Source organism: Copadichromis virginalis, linkage group LG23 (assembly GCF_057382275.1).
Source record: "Copadichromis virginalis isolate Kocher_CV1m ecotype Utaka linkage group LG23, C_Virginalis_male_GT1.1, whole genome shotgun sequence".
Classification (NCBI taxonomy): domain Eukaryota; kingdom Metazoa; phylum Chordata; class Actinopteri; order Cichliformes; family Cichlidae; genus Copadichromis; species Copadichromis virginalis.
Window position 1 is genome coordinate 13,889,280 of NC_140639.1, and position 17,846 is coordinate 13,907,125.

At 42.9% G+C, this 17,846-nt stretch overlaps 1 protein-coding gene and 1 long non-coding RNA gene across 2 annotated transcripts; one reads left to right on the plus strand and one right to left on the minus strand.

The window, feature by feature from the left end:
* The first annotated feature begins 3,610 nt into the window (after positions 1–3,610).
* Positions 3,611–7,181, plus strand: LOC146680458 (uncharacterized). Its single transcript, XR_014918103.1, has 2 exons — positions 3,611–3,708; positions 7,022–7,181. It is a non-coding gene; the product is annotated as an uncharacterized LOC146680458 (long non-coding RNA).
* amotl2a (angiomotin like 2a) lies at positions 5,731–12,467 on the minus strand. Its single transcript, XM_085448935.1, has 11 exons — positions 12,241–12,467; positions 10,516–11,331; positions 10,253–10,403; positions 9,751–9,895; positions 9,579–9,659; positions 8,005–8,300; positions 7,559–7,749; positions 7,371–7,472; positions 7,121–7,281; positions 6,660–6,839; positions 5,731–6,168 (listed from the first exon to the last, which is right to left on the minus strand). Exons 2-11 carry the CDS (start codon positions 11,241–11,243, stop codon positions 6,083–6,085), a joined length of 2,121 nt encoding a protein of 706 aa, XP_085305061.1. The 5' UTR covers positions 11,244–11,331; positions 12,241–12,467; the 3' UTR covers positions 5,731–6,082.
* Between the last annotated feature and the right edge of the window lie 5,379 nt (positions 12,468–17,846).

Consider the following 17,846-nt stretch of genomic DNA (forward strand, 5'->3'; position numbering starts at 1 on the left):
GTAAAAACAGTCAAGACAACCAGACCAACAGAAAGATTGAAAAAGCAGTCACAGGAAAATAAAAACTCTTTCAAAGTAAAACAGGAAATGCTAAATGCTGCTAAATATGGAAGTAGGAAAACTCCTAGTAAACACAAAGCAGAGGAACACAGGGAGGTACGAGTAATAACAAAAGTGGAACCCAAAACTAAAGAAAAATCAAAACGATAAACTTCATACACCAATGATTAATTATATAAAGGAAAAGAGTATTGGTACGATAAACTAAAAGAGAACATTTTAAAAGAGTATATCTGAAGATAAAGTATAACAGTTATTTAAGTCACTACAGTATTTTCCCACTTAAGTGTTAAAACAGTATCAAGTTCTTCTTAATTTCTACATTAACATGAGTGAAAATTCACAAACGATCTTTCATCAGCGATTAGCTCTCTCCACATAGTCATCATTTATATCCACCTGGATCATAAAGGGTTATTCAACCACTGCTGCATGCTGAGGCATGCCATGGAATTCCCCAGCTGTGCCTATTCAGTTGCATACACCTGCTGGTATGTTTCTTTAAGTTGTGAAACACTCGTAAATTCTTGGGATATTATTTGTGACTGGTTTTATTTGGAACGATTAAATGAGTCCAAGGAAGTAAGCAGTAAGTTAGTAAGATCAGTGATTAAAAATCAAGGAAATGTTAACATGAGTACATGAGTACAAGCAAAAGAAAGAAACACTGTTTTTCTGTGACATACCAGTTTGACTCTTACTCATTTGTCTGCATTGTTAATTACTCATAACCATTTCAGACTTCAGTTAAGTGACTTTTCACAGCTGTACAATGTCTGATCTTAACGTTGACTCATTTTTTATTTTGGTTTTTTGGTTTTTCTCTGGCATGAAGGTTGTCCTCTGCAGCACGTCTCTCCGTGTTGCTACAGACACAGTGTGTTTTGACTCATCTAATAATTCCTTCCCTACAATGAATCGGCCTTTCTGGATTGTGCAGCACAGTTGATTCACTGGAAACCACTAGCAGACCCAGACAGCAACCAGCTAAAGCACCAAAGAGAGGTTCTCCGTGGTTAATGAAGTATACTCTCCCCAAGAACCCCTTTAAACATGGCAGCTTCATTATCTCACAACTCAATTAATTAAACAAGTCATTATGTCTGAACTCAATCAAACACTGAGGCACCACAGAGAGCTCACAAAGCTCCAGATTCTTTCAACTCAGTTTGGCTGTTCTCCCAGATGTTACAGTAAAGTTTCATGTCCAGGCATCCATGAAAAAAAAGGATTTGTAAGGTTTAGCAGACAGTTACTTACATTAGCCAGATGTTAACATATAATGATGTGGTAGCTGGTGGCTAGCTACAGAGATATAGTTAGGCTAATATATACACATCAACATAGAGCAGATGAAGGATCATGTTCAGATGTTCATGTTGAGGGTCCCCGATGGGCAAAGTGGAGTTGAAGTTTGAACTGGATTCAAAGTCACCATCTGGCCAGAGAGTTTGCACGTTCTCCCGTGTCTGCATGGGTTCTCTACAGGTGCTCCAGCTTCCTCCCACTATCCAAGGATATACATAGGCTTAGGTTAATTGGAGATTATAAAATGATTAATGGCACAAATGTAAGTGTGAATGGTTGTCTGTCTCTCTATGTTGGTCCTACCATCGACTGGTGGCCTGTCTAGGGTGTACCCCCCTCTCACTCTAGGCCCCAGCCCATTGGGTAAGAAGAAGAAAATAGATGGATGGAGCTTAAAGACATGCTGCACATGAACAGTGCTGATAAAACGCTGCAGAAGCTGATAATGATGACTTGGACTTTTGTCTTAAAAAAAACCCAAGACAAAACACTTTAGCAAGATAAAAAGACATCATCCTCATGAGAACGTGACAGAGAGTGACATGTCACCCAAACAATGCTCCGCTGAAATCGACAGAGCTTTGCTGTGACGTTGGGTTGAAGTAGGAGAGCAGAGTAAGCTCCTTTTCTCTAAGATGTCAGCTCCTCCCTGCTGGATGCGTCTTCTGCTGGAGTTCTTCGTCTCCACCATCACCAAGTGGTGCTCATTTGATCTAATGTTGTTGAGTCTTTACCGTACTACATAGAGGTGACTGTTATTGTAAACGGACTTTTTATAAATAAAGCTTAATTGAATTAAGTCGAGCAGTTCAGCAAATAATGTTGCAGTGGACTCAGGCCGAAAAATTTGCTTCCAGTGGCCTCCTCTGAGAGATTTGCATCGTCTCTCTAACATCCCTAAAATTAGAAGTCAGTGCCCTGATTTATGTGGAAACGCTGAGGGGGCGGGGGCACATTCCATGGCTGCTGTAGGCAGGAAGTTTTGGAATCTCCATGGAAATCAAGGCAAAACACAGAGCCCCACAGTTATTTTTCCAAATATTTCACACATGCCTTTAGTACAAAATGTGCTCAAAAGGAAAGGAGGACAAATGATTTGTTACCAACTGTCCCCTTCATTCCTCACACACACTTCGATTGTATCTCGCATTGCTTCAAATGGCGCTTGACTTTAACATTTTTCTGACTGTAGATGAAGCGTGAATTATGTGGAGTCTGCACTTTCATACCATGAAAAACAAACAAAGTCGAAATTCAGAACATTGACATCTGTTCTTGATCCACTCTGATTGAATCACGCGCACAGTTGGCAGGAGTCACAGTGGTGAAATCACGGCGATAACCTGACAACAGTCTTTGTAAGTTATGCTCCAGTCCGCATGTATGTGGAATGCATACATGAAGGTTTAACCTTTCTCCATGCAGACTGGATGAGGATGACTTTTCAGCTAAATTTCCCACTATGATGCTGTTCAAACTTAGTGCTCACGTAATCCTAACCTTTCCCCTCAGCTGAGCCTCACCTCACTCACAGTTACTGACATACGAGTCAGGAAATGTGATCTGCATTTGCACAGATAGGACCAAAATAATGGGAAATCACAGACCGCATGGTGCCAAAGCTGAAAATGGTACTCAACACATGGCGATTTATTACTGCAGCTTTTCCCCGCCTGAGAAAAGTGGCACTCGCCTATGACAAGTAAAGGCAGCGAGAGGAAAATGTCTGGCATCCGAGGAATGAAATTCCAACCTCAGCAAGGGGGAACAAGGAAGACAAAAATATTTACATTAAAATTAAAAGTTTACCGAGGAATTCCTACATGTCCCTGCACATCTTGAGAATATATAAGAAAGCACATCCACATCAAAATACAATCAATTACTTGGCATTTGATCTGATTATTTGAGGTTAAATTTGTATTTCCATTTAACTTGAGTAACATTACAGGTTCTCTTATTTTCTGAGAATTCGTGTGGATTAGTTCCTGCTGGGCAGGTTTGGAGAATCACTTTGTGTGAGATGAAATCTAAAATCCTCAAGAACTTAATTTTCTTAGGATTTGAGGTACAGCTTCTGGTATTTGTCATGCAAGATGCCTTTATCTTAACAGCAAGATAGAAAAAGATTGCTGTGAAACTAATACGGTACATTTTGTTACTTGCAGAGTTTTTGTACATCATATTGTGTCTCTGCTTGAAGAAGACCAACCACAGCTGAGCAGTCATAGAAGTCACAGAAGAATAGAGAAAATCTTGGCTCAGTTGGTGTAGTAGATTTATTGGAAGGATGACTGATGACTGAGGAGAGACATTTTAAAGAAAACTTGGAGTCAAACAGTAAGTACAAATGTTTAACCCCAACAGCCTGGTCATCCCCTAAATCCAGTATATCTAAAGAGACCAAAACTACAAAACTAGTAGATTTTTGTCACTTTGGGGATCAGCCTCAAGTGGACAGAGGATAGAGGATTTTGGCTGAATTTTTCAAACTCGAAGATTTCTGAGGTCACTGAGATGTTTGGAAAGGGTCACAGCGACAAAAAGAAATGAGGCCACTCTGGAAGTGTCTGAGCTGAAGATGTTAAGATTTTCACTGGGAGTGACTAGAAATGAGTATGTCAGAGGAGCAGTTCAAGTGTGGATATGAAGTTAGAGAGTTTGGACTTCTGCAGAGGAGAGATATTGGATATACTGGACAAAGGACGCTGAAGATGGAGATGCCAGGCATGAAGAAAATAGAGGAGACTCATGGACGTAGTGAAGGAGGACAGGCAGACGGTTGGTGTGACAAAGGGGGTTGCTAGGGATGGAGGCAGATGATCCACTGTTGCGATCCTAAAGGGGGCAGCTAAAAGAAGAAGGCGAGGTCACCGTCTTTACAGCCTGATATAAATGGTTGCTTCTATAGCTGATATCTGCCTTCATAACAACTGCAAGAGGTGATTTTTAAACTTTTTATCTTTGAACTAATGAGGAACCGTTGGTGCACCCTATTTGGATTCAGTAAACCTAGCTAGCTGATGTTAGCGGGTGAAGTAAATCCTTCTAATTGTCCAAATATGGTCACTTGTGGTTCCAAAAAAGCTGGCAAAAGCACCAAAATTTCAGATTTAAAATGTTTACAAACCAGCGGGTGACATCTACGGCTTTACTTCGGTGAAGAGAACAGAGAGCCTTTTATCAGGAATATATTAAAACTTTATTATTGTGAAATGTTAAGGCATACATACAAATGTTTCCTTTACAAAAGTTCACAGCAACATCACGTTGGGTCAACCAGCTGAAGCGAGGCAACTTAACACAACCTTTTGTATTCATCATCAACTATAACTTAAAGATAGAGTCCATCTTTGGCACCAGGAAACAAGACCATTTAAAGTAGATATGAAAAAAATAATAATTACAAAATATATTAACTTCTCTCACTTCAAACAGCCATTTGTGTAAACATGTTGCAGAATAAGCAAAGGGCAGTAACTCTGACACACTGCACTGACCAGCAAATGCACTGTGATGGAGGATGAAGGAGAATATCGGGTAAACGTGAGGTTTCACACGCTAATATTTAAAAACTGGATAAGCTTATTGGCTTCTTCAGAAATCCACTGATGATGAGTTTTAATGTCCTTTCCCCATGGAGTGTGGCACATTCCAGTTAAATAGAAAACACATTCATTGAAAACAGAAGTGTACATTCATCAGTGTTCAGTGATCCTACATCACGCAGGGAGAAATAAATAGAAGAGTCCATATTAGGCTTACAGTATAGTCTACCCAGAAATGTGAGATACTTGAAAAACAGCTGAATATAACAGCGATGGAGTAGCAAATGTGGGCCAATTATAGTTGACCGTTTCGACGTTCGTGGTAGATCCAGCTACCACGACTCAGAAGAAATAACCACCCCAGAAAAGGAGTCATGTGGAGAATGCCTGCCATTTTAACAAGGGCGAAGGGTCAGACTTTAGATAGCCTTTTTCTTTAACGGGAGCATTCCCTCAGCGAGGAATGTGAGAAGATTAGCTCCGCTGTGGCATGGGAGGGGAGCGAAACGCTGGGTAGCCACCTTCTGAGGCCCCAAACATTAGCCGGGGATCTGGAAAACCGGACCCCAGAGAAACGGCGTCAATCCTCACAGGCTTTTTAAAGAGAGAACCGAGCAGGCATTTTGCAGGCTTCGCATTCAAAAAAATGTTTCCAAATCCCCCTCTGAGCTGCGAGCAAGGCCTCCGAATGTATTTTAAAGAGGAGGGCAACTGTTAATTTAGCTCTGTTAAATTCTGAGTCATTTTATAAATATTCCCATTACTTTCAGAGGGCATGGTAACAGGGATGCTACTGGAAAACAAAACCAAGAAGTGAGTCATGTGTATATAATTAGAAAAAGAAAGTGGTGCACATTTAGGACAAACAAAAATCACATCAATTATGAGCAGCATTTACATGTATAAATACAATACATAATTAAAAAATAAAAAGAGAAACATGCACAATATATGCACAGTCAGCAGCCCAGTTCCTGTCACGCTGAAATACTGTCCAGGTACCGTGAACGAATCCCAACTGCCCGTTTATGAGTTGTGCAGAAACAGCAGAAGGAAATCTCAGCACACACATGTTGATTTAAGCCAGACGTCGAGGAAGCCCTTTAAAGTCTCAGCCAAGAGTCTGTGTCAGAGCTGCTGTCAGTCATACGAGCCGCAGCGAGCGCTCAAATGAGGATTTCCACCACGTCTGCGCCCAAGCTGTTGAGGCTCCTTAGCATCTTCGGCGGAAGCTTTGGCTCCTCCGAGGTTTCTACAGGCAGGACAGAATTTATAGATTAGAAAAAACAACACTGGAAGGCAAACTGCCGATGCACGTGTCATTCGTTTAGATAAATATTTGTTATTTATACGTCCAGATTGTTTTGGAGTTGCTCGTTTTTGGAAATATCCTCTGTGAAGAGGTCTGCACTTGCCCTGCGGTGCTGAAAGCACCAAAAACCTGATGTGAAAACTAAGTAGCAACATCTTTTTTTTCTAGAAATCATGACCCAGTTACCACGTGGTTCCTGGAGGAACTATTTTCTCTCAACCATATTATGGTAGAAACGCAGCGTGGCCAGAGGCCTCTGTGGATCTTTTTTGATCCGAGTGTTTCAGCTGTAATATTCATGTTTGCTGATTTGACTGGAGGAAACAATGTAAAGCTACTTGTCGGAGTGATTTTTCTATTTAATTCAATGACACATTCTTAAAATGAGCTGTGAGGAGCTGACTGGGCCTTAAGCACTTCGAAAAACCCACCAGGTGTAGCCGCTGAGCTTGCTTCACACATCTTGAGCTTGCCGTGCTCTGCTGTGGCCTCAGGCTCCTGTGAGGCCTCGTCGCTCTGCGTGCTGCAGTCTCGGCTCAGGACCTTAGCAGCAGCAAGCAGCTTGGGCTGCAGCACAGCTGAACCTGTCTGGTCATCTGAGAGGCTCTTTCCTGCAGACAAAGAGAAGAAACTGCTTAATTACCCGCCTACATCCACATTTACGTGCTCCTGAACATCTGCCGCGCAGAGCTCTTCCCATGACTATTCTGGATGGGGCTATTCTGGAGTGAGAGATGATATGCATTCCAGTTTAAAAACAGGGCTGTGTCCTACTTGTTTTTGTCTTTTTCAGGGTGTGCGCATTCTGTCTGGCAGTTGTCACAGGATAGTGTGTGTAATTAAAGATTCCAGATTCCTCAGCTCGGCACGAATAGTAAGGGAAGAAGCTCACCTTTGTTCTCCATGCCGCCGGTCGCTATGTTGATGGAGGGGACGGATCTGGCCGAACGAAGCCCCTGTTTCTCAGGCTTGCTCTGCTCCAACCTGGAGCGCTGCTGGAGGACTTTGATCACCGCGTCCTTCTCCAGGAGCTGAGCGTGAAGAGCGCGGATCCTGAACGCACGGAGAACATCGTGAGTTTAGAAAAAACACCACAGAGCAGGCAGAAGGAAACAATGAAGTATGGATGAAAAGATGATCACCTGTTCTCCATCTCCTGACGTCTGTGATGGGACAACGGCAGGTCTTCATTAAAACTACTGTCCGGAGAGTGCCGCGGGGAGTGATTGATGATAGTTGTATCTCTGAAAATAAAATATACGGTTTTCTAAATAATCCCGCAATTTTTACGTTTTGAATCTTCACTCCATTTTGACAGATTTGTTTGTACCTCTGTGCTGCAGCTGTGGCTGCTGCATCCATTGCAAACTGCCTCATGGTGCTCTCCTCCAGGTACTTTTGCTCCCACTTGGTGATATCTGCCTCCAGGGCAAGGATACGCTCCTCCTTCTCCCTCAGATGCTGCTGCAACCTGGACGAGCTCGGCTCTGAAGCTGTGGAATCAGTGCTCTGGTTCTGGGACTGAAACGGTAGACAGAATAGATCGTTTAACACCCAAGGAAACAAAATGCTCTAAATCTGACTCTCTGAAAATGTGTTTATCCCTCAATCCACTTTTACTACTTTAACTACGCAGGAATCCTCTAGCAGACTAATGCTGGTCCCTTTCACCCTGTGAGCCAGCCAAGTGTTTCTATAGGATAAGCCGCTTGGACATGTTCACATTGTTAAAATCTGCTAACTGAACCATTGGGGGGGGGGGCTTGTTTTCCTCACCTGTTGTGCCCTGAGGCTTTTTAGCTCCTGCTCCAACCTCGTGCGTAGCCGGAGCTCCAGCTCTTCCCGCTTCTCACAGGCGGCCTGCAGCTGGGCCAGCGCACTCTGCAGCCTCTCCACTTTCTTCACGTACGCCCTCTTCCTCTGAAGTTCTTCTTCCAGCTGACGGTTGCGAGTCTGCGCCGAGGCCAGAGCCTGCTCCATCAGCTCCCGTTTCCGCTGGCACTCCTCCCTGGACACTCGCAGGTGCTGAATCTGCTTCTCCAGACATTCACGCTCCCGCTGCTGCTCTTCATCTGCAATACAGGAAACAGCAGGTTAATGAAGGTGACGAGGCTCTTAACAACTTAAAAATAAATCTTTTGAGATTCTTCCTGGCTTTTGTTTGATTTTTTAAGCCTATAAAACTATATCACTGGAAAAAAAAAAAGAGTAAAATTGGTCTCCTCTAAAGAGAAGCTCCCATGGCCTTCGCTGGGGTCAGTGAAGCCTTCAGTCCGGGAGCATTTCAGTGCATTTTCTAAGGAATGTGACCCAACAACAGACATAAAGGCATGTGGTTCAACATCAAAACATTTGACACCTCATTTTTTGCTAAGTTTATTGCCCTCGTAAACATGGGATCAGTAAAAACAATATTTCTCATTGAATCTTTGAAAGCTAGTCTGCATTTCAATGAGCCCTTTTAGAAAGTTTAACTGATGTGCCTCTTTAAAAGGGGGCTGATTACACAACATGAGTGCATGCCTGTGGAGAGAATGCAGACTTCCTCTTATCCACTTACGCACACAGGCATAGCCTTGTACTGGTAAAAGCTCTGGAATGCCTCTGAGGACGTGAAGTAAACAAGCAGCTCAAAATATATTTCATGTGGTTCTCATAACACAAACATATAAACTACACATCCCACTATTGTACTGCTTTTCTCTGCTATGCTGAGATAACCGTTTGGGAAAGATAATCATAGACACTGACACGACTGCATTTACTGCCCAAATGTTCCAACATAAGTGTTATTCCACCTAATCCTCGCTGTAGGGATTTCTCTACAGCTCAGTTCTGCACAGAGCTAAAAGGGAGCAAAGAAATATTCACAACTGGCCGATCATCATTAAGCTATGGCATGAAAAAGAAATGCCCAAATAAGGAGAATGAGCAAGTCATGGGTCATGTAGAGTTAGGCCAGGACACCCAGACGTATTAGTTCCCCTTGAGAAGGGAGGTCATTAGTAGCGATGCAAAACTGAGCACATCAGTAAAAAAAAAAAAAAAGGGAGGGGGGGCATTCCTAGTGGCAAACACCCTGAAAGCCCTAAAAACATCTCAGGAATCCAGGCCACATTTACTGCAGCATAAAAAAAGGTCTGGAGTCTAGGTGCCAAAAGTAACTTACAGGGGAGATACACCCATTTGTGTGACAACATGTAGACAGCACCACATCACTAAAGAAGGAAACCAATCCCTGCTCAGCTATGTTCCTGCTATTGTTCAGTGTTTCACAGGGAATTGTGATTGAATCTGTGATGAACTGCAGCGTGAGAGGAGTTTGTAACAAAAGACTGATGCAGACTCACTTTGCTCCAAGAGTTTGACAAAGACGTGCTGCTTCGGGTCGGCGCAGTCCGCTCTGTGCTTGTTAGCCACGTCGAGTTGCTCTGCACAGAGATGACCAGCATACCACAATGAGCACATACGCATAAAGTAGGTTTAAAGCCAGGAGACAGACAAATAAAAATGGAAACTTACCTCGCAGGTCTCTGTTGAAGTCATGCATTCTCTTAACCTCTGCCTCTAGTTTATTCCTCATCGTTTTCTCCAGAGTTTCTCGCTTTCCAGAGCCTTTCATGAGGGTCTCATAAGCCTCAGATATCCTCTGAATCTCCAACTCCAACTGGGAAGAAAGAGAGAAAATGAGTCTCTGGGGGAGGAATTCCTGCATATTGTCTGGTTTATGTTGCAAATGTTAATATCAATGAGGCTAATTAGTCTACTGAATGCCACCCGCTGTGAAATGTCTCTTTAACACTACGTGAATGAATAATGGAATTAACATTCCAGACTGAACACTCGTGATCCCAGGTGCCAGCCATTTATCTCCTCACATGCCGACATGTTTTTAAAGACAAAAGGAGATGCGTTGTAGAGATTCCATGCTCTGAATTAGTGAGAAAACCCGTCACCTCCTGCCCCAGCTAAAAACTTTTGTTTTCTCACGACCTCAACGAACCATTCACTACCATCCTCTCACCTTCTGAAGCCTGGTGGCCTTTTCCGTGTACACCTCCAGTTCCTTCCTGAGCCGCTCGTTCTCCCGCATTAATGTGTCGCTCTGAGGGGAGTTGCAGTCTGAAGCTGCTGTGATGCTGTTGTGAGTCTCCTGCGACTGAGCAGACACAAACCTGCAGACAGGAGATAGCAACAGTGCTGAAAAGACCGCCAAAATAAAAGAACAGCAGACTTCTCTGGGGCTGTTCTTCTTTTTTTGATAGCGCATGTGTTTGTGGATGTTACCTGTGCTGTTGTGTGTAGAGGGGAGGATGGGGGTCTTGGTTGTATTGCACATATTCCTGTGAGTGGCTGAGCATGTATCCAGGAAGTCTGACACAGAAAGGATAGTCTGGGGGTGGTCCTCGCTGCTCTGCACACGGCTGAGCCCTTTGTCTGTCAGGTGTCGCAGCATTTAAAACATTATTGTGATGATTATAGAGCTGTGGGTAGCTGTGTGAGGAACTCATAGGCAGACTGTTCCTAGACCGGTTTCTCTCCAGAGAAAGCTGCATGAGTCTCTCACTGAGAGAGCGAGCGTGCTCTCTCTTCAGATCCCACTGTGCCTCACTTCCACTTCCCTCTACATCCATGCTGGGTCCATTGTGCTCCGCCTGCCCCTTCTGAGAGTTCAGGAACTGGGAGTGGGCTTTGGCTTCCTCGTAAGTAGGCAGTTCCTCCTTGTGGAGATGGTACAGGTGGCACACGGGGCTCTCAGAGTGCAAGCTGTCTCCTTGGTGCTCCTGACCTTGAGGCTCCTGCCTTGTTGACATCTGGATGTATTGAGTGTCCTCCTGAGTGAGGCTCTCCAGAGAGGAGCGGGGACTGCCGGTGCCGCCGCCGCTGCTGCCTCCACGCAGTGCCTGCTGCTGGATGGCTAGAAGCGTGCGCGTGTCCGTCAGGTTTCCGTAGCGGAGCTGTTCCTGGATGAGACGGTGCAGGACCGTTCCAGAGGACTCCTCGGCAGTTCTCATGTCAGCCAATGAAAAGACAGTTTAAAAAAAAAAACGAAACAAAAACAAGCCTCGATGTGGCAGCGTGGGCGCTTCACAAATCACACATCTGAAAGGAAAAGAACTGTGGTCAGACTCAACACTGCACAAACTTATCCACACTTCTGTTACACAATGCTGTGTGTTCACGAGCTGTAGCTGGAAATACCCCTGATAGTGATGTCACTGGAGATCCAGTTTTTATGGCCCACATGCTGCAATGCATAACTTTCTCCAGTCACACAAGCATAATACTCAACGGTCGCACAGACTCAAAAGATTCCAGTGATTCAGGATCAGATAATGCCCAAAACATGATGAAGACATATAAAGTCTTCAGAATATGAATGATGGATGCTTTAAAATGCACTGGTTACTTTATACAATTAACTCATTTTAACTTTCAACGTGAAAATCTGGATAGAGAGTAAAATTAATGCCTTATTAAACCACCACAATGTGTCCTGACCGCACAAAATAGCTACACAGCTACATGAGATCAAGAGTGAATTACGCAAAACACCATCAAGTCTAATCCTCCAAGCTGAAAAAGCAGCAGTAAAGATTATTTAAAAATCAGTTTAAAGACATTAATGTCAGGGGTGTGAAACATAGGGCCTGGTGACCAGAACCGGCCGCCACAGGGTCAATTTGGCCACAGTAAATGTTCTTGTTTTGTTTTTACAAAGTGTGAAAAGTCTTTAAATTCTTTACTATTTGAGTTTGAATTATAAACACATAAAACACAAAATGCAAAAGCTTTATGGGTAACTCTACATTTGAATGGTTTGTGCCTTTATAGCTCCTGCATGAATGAGACTGTTTTGTAAATGGATGGATCTGTGTGTGGCTCATGAATTAAAACGGGACTCAGATGTAATCTGTTAAGTAAGTAACTCCATCCGGAGTGGACTCCGTCCACACACAAACCGACAGAAAACGTTCAGATAAACCTATTCAGATAAAATGCTAAACTCACCAATTTTTTTGTCTCATCGCACAGTGAGCGGTGCCGTCGTATCTCAAATCAATGATCTGCGCTTATTGTTCAAAATAAACGTCCACAAGTGTGCGGAGCTCCTTTCCTCCGTGCGCATGTGTGCGCGCTGACGGGTAGCAGGCAGCAGACTGAGCGGAGCGGAGCTGCGAGGCGCACTAATAAATAACTGAGAGCTGATTGTTCGCTGCGGCTGGAATGACAGGAATGCAAAGGCTCCGAGTCCCTGTGGGATCAAAAGCAGAGCAGAGGGGAGGAGGGAGAGGATGAGGAGGAGGAAGAGGAAGAGAGAGGGGCGGTGTGTTTAAAAAAATGGATTCAGAGCAGCAGAAGCAGCAGCCCCTCAGCTGGCTGCTTGTGTCATGTAAAAGAGCTCGTTGTTGTTTTTTGTTGTGCGGCTTCAGGACATTTGAATGCACAGTTTCTATAGCTGAGGAAGATTTAAGTCCCTGCATTCTCATGTTTGAACGTTTCTGTGGCACTGCCGCACAAAAAAGATAAAAAGCAGTAAAATAGCCGTTCAAATACTTTAAGAATGCAATGTTAAAAAAATTTTATATTTTGAAGAATTTTTGCGTCAAAATAAAAAAAATGTCACAAAACGCTATTTAGTTTTATTATATTATCATTATATTTTATTTTTAGACATTAACTTAGATGTGCCAAATTAAGCCAGTCTGTCTCCGTTTCTCATCACAAACTGAATCCTTGATTTTATTACTAATTTCTTTTACTTCAGTAACTTTGTTTTCATGTCAGAAAATCAAGAAAAATCCGCCAGTTTCCACAGTGAGGCTTTTAAACACTGCTTTATCTAAAGCAGCAGAACCAAGCTCAGACAACAGCAGCAACTTTACGTGATTCCAAGCTTATTGGCGAGTTTTATTATAGACTGTATATGAAAGATGGCCAATGACATATCAGTGCATACATCAGAGGTATGAAAAGAGCTGCATGCATCGCTGGCAGCACAATACAAACTATTTTAACTAGCTTCATTAGCAAGCAGCCCTACGTTCCATAGAAGTGTTATCCTTGTGCTAATGAGCAAACTGCATTTATGCCACATGTACGTACCACAATTTGTTTGTACATGTACAGTGACAATAAAGGCCTATTTTATTCAGTTCGACCAACCAGACCTATCACGGCTGCTGAGGTCTCATTCACAAAGACGTCTCATTACATATTTGGGAAAGTGTACATCAAGTTATGCTATACATTTAACACACTATGAAGCTAGGCAAAGTCTTGTTTGTTTTTTTTAAGCCTCAGGCTAAACATTTCTGTGGTTGTTATCTTTATGAAAAGGATGGACCCAACAGAAACTTGCAGATCACAAGGTAGGCCTGCCCATCACAATCTCCAGCTTTCTCCTGATTTATGAAGATCATAATCTCCATACTGAACATCGTGTTGTATTAAATGCGACTTTTAACCAGCAACAAACCAGAATATCACATCAAGGGAGTTTTTACTGAGCTCATAGATCATGTAAACTGTAGCCTCTTTTTCCTCATAGTTTTTTATACAATGTTATACAGTTGTTATTTATAACTATAGACTCGCCCCCTGCTTTTCATAAAAAAGAATGCATGCTTAAGGCACTTCCATACTGGCTTCGCTTTCTAGCCCCAGAACCCATGTCCACCTTTTATGGCTATCTAACTATAGACGATCACAGTCAAACATTCCAGCTATTTTCCCTGTTCAAAGTTCTTCTCTTCTTGAATTTTTGTTTCCTTGTACATTTGTACCTGTTTTATTGACCTTTCATTTGCCTGCTCATCCTCACCTGGTTTGTTGTCTGCCCACCCCTGAATGACCTCAGACCCGATAAAAGATTTGGATTTGGAGCTTTTACTCTGTCCTACGTTTTGGTCCTCTTGCTCTGTGATCCTTATACACAAACTTGACATTTGACACAAACTCGGTAACAGATTATATACCTGCTACACTGAGCTGCAGATGAAAAATGATGTCATATCACTGAGACCTGGACTAATCTTTTTTTCTTTTGTTTGCATGGACCTGGTAAATATTTAAGCCGCAGCCCGTGCCAGTTAATTGCAGTGTGTATGTGTGGACATGGAGGGGAGAGGGGCGACGTGAGGCATGCTGCCTGCCAGCTGTCCGCGGACTGAAACCCCCCTTCCCCTCCTTTAATAAGAGCTCTGAGAGATGCATTGTTCTCCCAAGAAAGCAGACATGATGGGGGCAGCCCTGCCATCTGCTGTTCTCCCCTCCACCTCAAGCACCGGCTGCATGTGGATGTAGACCCTGGGATCAGCTGGCAGTGGGGGCTGTGCAGCAGTAATGTTATTGAGTGCATGAACACCATCAAACTGATTCAGTGATTTGAGGTTGTAGTGAGTGTAAACAAGTCTTCTCTTTTTAATGTGATGCTCGCAGCCGACAGGGCAGGTTGCTTTATCTTAAACAGTCGCAGGTATCGATTTGCATGGCAGTTGAAGTCCAAGAGCTGCTAAAGAATGCTGAAGAACTGATAAAAAGGTTTCACCATTTAATGATCCTCTGGATAAGCTTAGGTTTATGACACCTCACACATTTGTCTATATGTAATGAGACAGAATGATGCCGGTTTCTGTACATTCAGTCTTTGGTTCAGCGTAGGTTCTTCTGGCTCCAAAACTGCCCTTTTGCCCTCACTATGCACATAAGCATAACTGACCCACATACAGTTGGGGCAAAGAATCAGTTTGGCTTTACAGAAGCCTGTGAATTCCCCTGGTATTTTTTAGCCATCTGATAAGCAAAAAAATGCATTTTAAGCTTGAGTGAAGGAAAGCAGTGAGTCTGATCATTTTAATATAATATCAAAGCCTATTCAGAGGGTGCTAATATTTTTATTAGCAGGTAAAACCCTAATATATAAAAGATTAACATAGACGAGGTAATGTCACCCATTGGGTAGTGTAGCACTGATATTTTGAAACCAAACGTAACAAAGTGAAGAACACTACACGCTCATGGGTTAAACAATTACATGATACAACAGCCCCCTTTTTGACTCCATTTGGGATCATACTTAATAAAACAGAATTTAAGATTTGAAATGGCAGTTGAAACTATAAAGTCATTATGAAAGTGATCAAAGATCATGTGAGGAGTGATGCTTTTGATAGTCTCCTTTTATACAAATTTGAACCTGAATTTCAGTTTTATAAAGCTTAGGATCTCTGTGATAATAAGTCATCTCTATCCATAGAGGACAGCTAAACAAACACACACCAATTATATGTGGAAAGACTGTGCTGGTAACATGAAGCGTATGAGTGACTGTGCATTCCTGTTGCCTGGAAATTAGATTATGCAACCTTTCTCACGCCACAAACAATAGTAATTTCCAGGTACTTCTTTCTCAGCATTATACCGCAGGCTACATGAGAAGTCAAACACCTAATAATCAGACCATAAATCATTAAAACAAAGCAAACAGAAATGCCAGTCACTTGGTAGAATAAACCCACGATAGAAAAAAAACCTTTTTTGTTTAATAAAGTTTTTATTCTTTTAAAGACATATTTATAGAAATATTTTTGGGAAAAACAGAATATACAGGTGAGTCATTACCAAAGACTGAGAGTTTTGCCAAGCTAAGTAATTGCTGGGTAGCCCTGTCTCCTAGCATCCTGTCTTTAAGCTAGGCTAATTAGCTGCAGCATTTTTTAAATCGCCTTTAAAGTTTGACAGTAGACACATTTACAATATTTCATCCATATACAGGTATAAAGGGTAAATGCATCTGGAAGTGTTGCTTTGTGTGCTTATGTTTGCCATTTTAGTTTCTCTTTGCTACTTTTTGCCATTTAGCTTCTGGTTGCAGCTTCTTTTTAGCATTTCATCACATTTACACTGTAGTAAAACAGTCATTTTAAGTGTGTTATCAGTTTTATTTGCTCTAAAGTAAAAACCCACTCAGCTATTTCTGTTTTTTAGAAGCAAATCTCAAACCTTTAGCTGGAGGGTTATTTTTAGCGTATGCCTAAACATCGAGTGGTGGCCATCAAAAGACCTCATCTCCTAAAAAAATACAGTTGCGTACAACCAAACTCAATTCCGGTATAATCACAAAGTCATTTCACTTCATTGAGATTTGGTATCGCTGTCACTGTTGGTAGAATAAGCAGCCCTTTCAGATGTCTGGTTCCTTCAAGATCTTCTCCAAGAAGGTTTGTCATGTCTCCCAGCACAGTGTCAAGAATGTGGTCACTGATATATCCTGAGCTGACAGGCATGTAGAAGGGCATCAACCCACCAGGAGGACTGGTATAAGGTCTTTTGTGTAAGGAGGAACAGGAGGAGCACTGCCAGAGCCCTACAGAATGATCTCCAGTGGGGTACTCCTGCATGTTTCTAGAGATGCTCTGCTGAATGTTATGCTGCCTGCAACATCGTATAGCTTGACCAGTTTGGAGCTAGGTCAGTGATGGTCTGGGAAGGTGGTTTGCCGATTGCTGTTAGATACTAGGATAAAATCCTCATACCCTTGTCAGATCATATGGGGCGATCGTGGCTCAAGAGTTAGGAGTTCGCCTTGTAATCGGAAGGTTGCCGGTTCGAGCCCCGGCTTGGACAGTCTCGGTTGTTGTGTCCTTGGGCAAGACACTTCACCTGTGGTCAGAGGGCCTGGTGGCGCCAGTGTCCGGCAGCCTCACCTCTGTCAGTGCGCCCCAGGGTGGCTGTGGCTACAATGTAGCTGCCATCACCGGTGTGCGAATGTGTGTGTGAATGGGTGGATGACTGGATATGTAAAGCACTTTGGGGTCCTTAGGGACTAGTAAAGCGCTATATAAATACAGGCCATTTACCATATGTTGTATTGGGCCCTAGGTTCCTCCTGGTGGAAGAATACCCATCCCCATGTCTAAATGTTACTAAGAGTGCCTAAAGGGACGTAAACGTTTAGGGCAACCAAGTCACATTGTGACATAAGCAGTGACTTCGATTTTTCACTTTAATCAACATAATTTTGTTTTCAATGAATTCAACAATGTAAAGTTTTTCTAACTAAAATATTTCTCTCAAGCATTTCTTTAATTTCTTTGTATATATTCCAGGTTTACATGTGTCTCATACTTGTTTCTTACAGGTGGCAGGTGTTATGGCTGTGTACTCCTCGGGTAAGAAAGGTAGAAAGTCTAATTTACGCCATATTTTCAAGGACGATTGCCATCAGAAGTGATACCTAAGATCAATCACTGGGACCTGTTGATGGGCTGACTGGGCCAACACAAAGCAGACTGCGATCTGGGAGCGCTGCCCTTGGTATGTGAGGTGGGACAAGCCTGGTGCTTCAGCAGCTCCTTTTGTTTTCCAGAAAGGAGGAAATGGCCGCATTCCTCACATTACCATGTGCATAGGGTCTAACTGAGCCTCCAGTCTGCTGTTCTACAGGGAACAACTGGAGGTTAACCGGCAGCCACTGACAGTTTCTTTTAATGGGGGGGGGGGGGGGGGGGGGCTCTTCAGTGAATAACACTGCTGCATGGCTGTCCCAATTCATGACTTCAAACCTTTTCTTAGCTGACAGTGGCTGTGAATCACTTACAGGATCGGACTAAGAT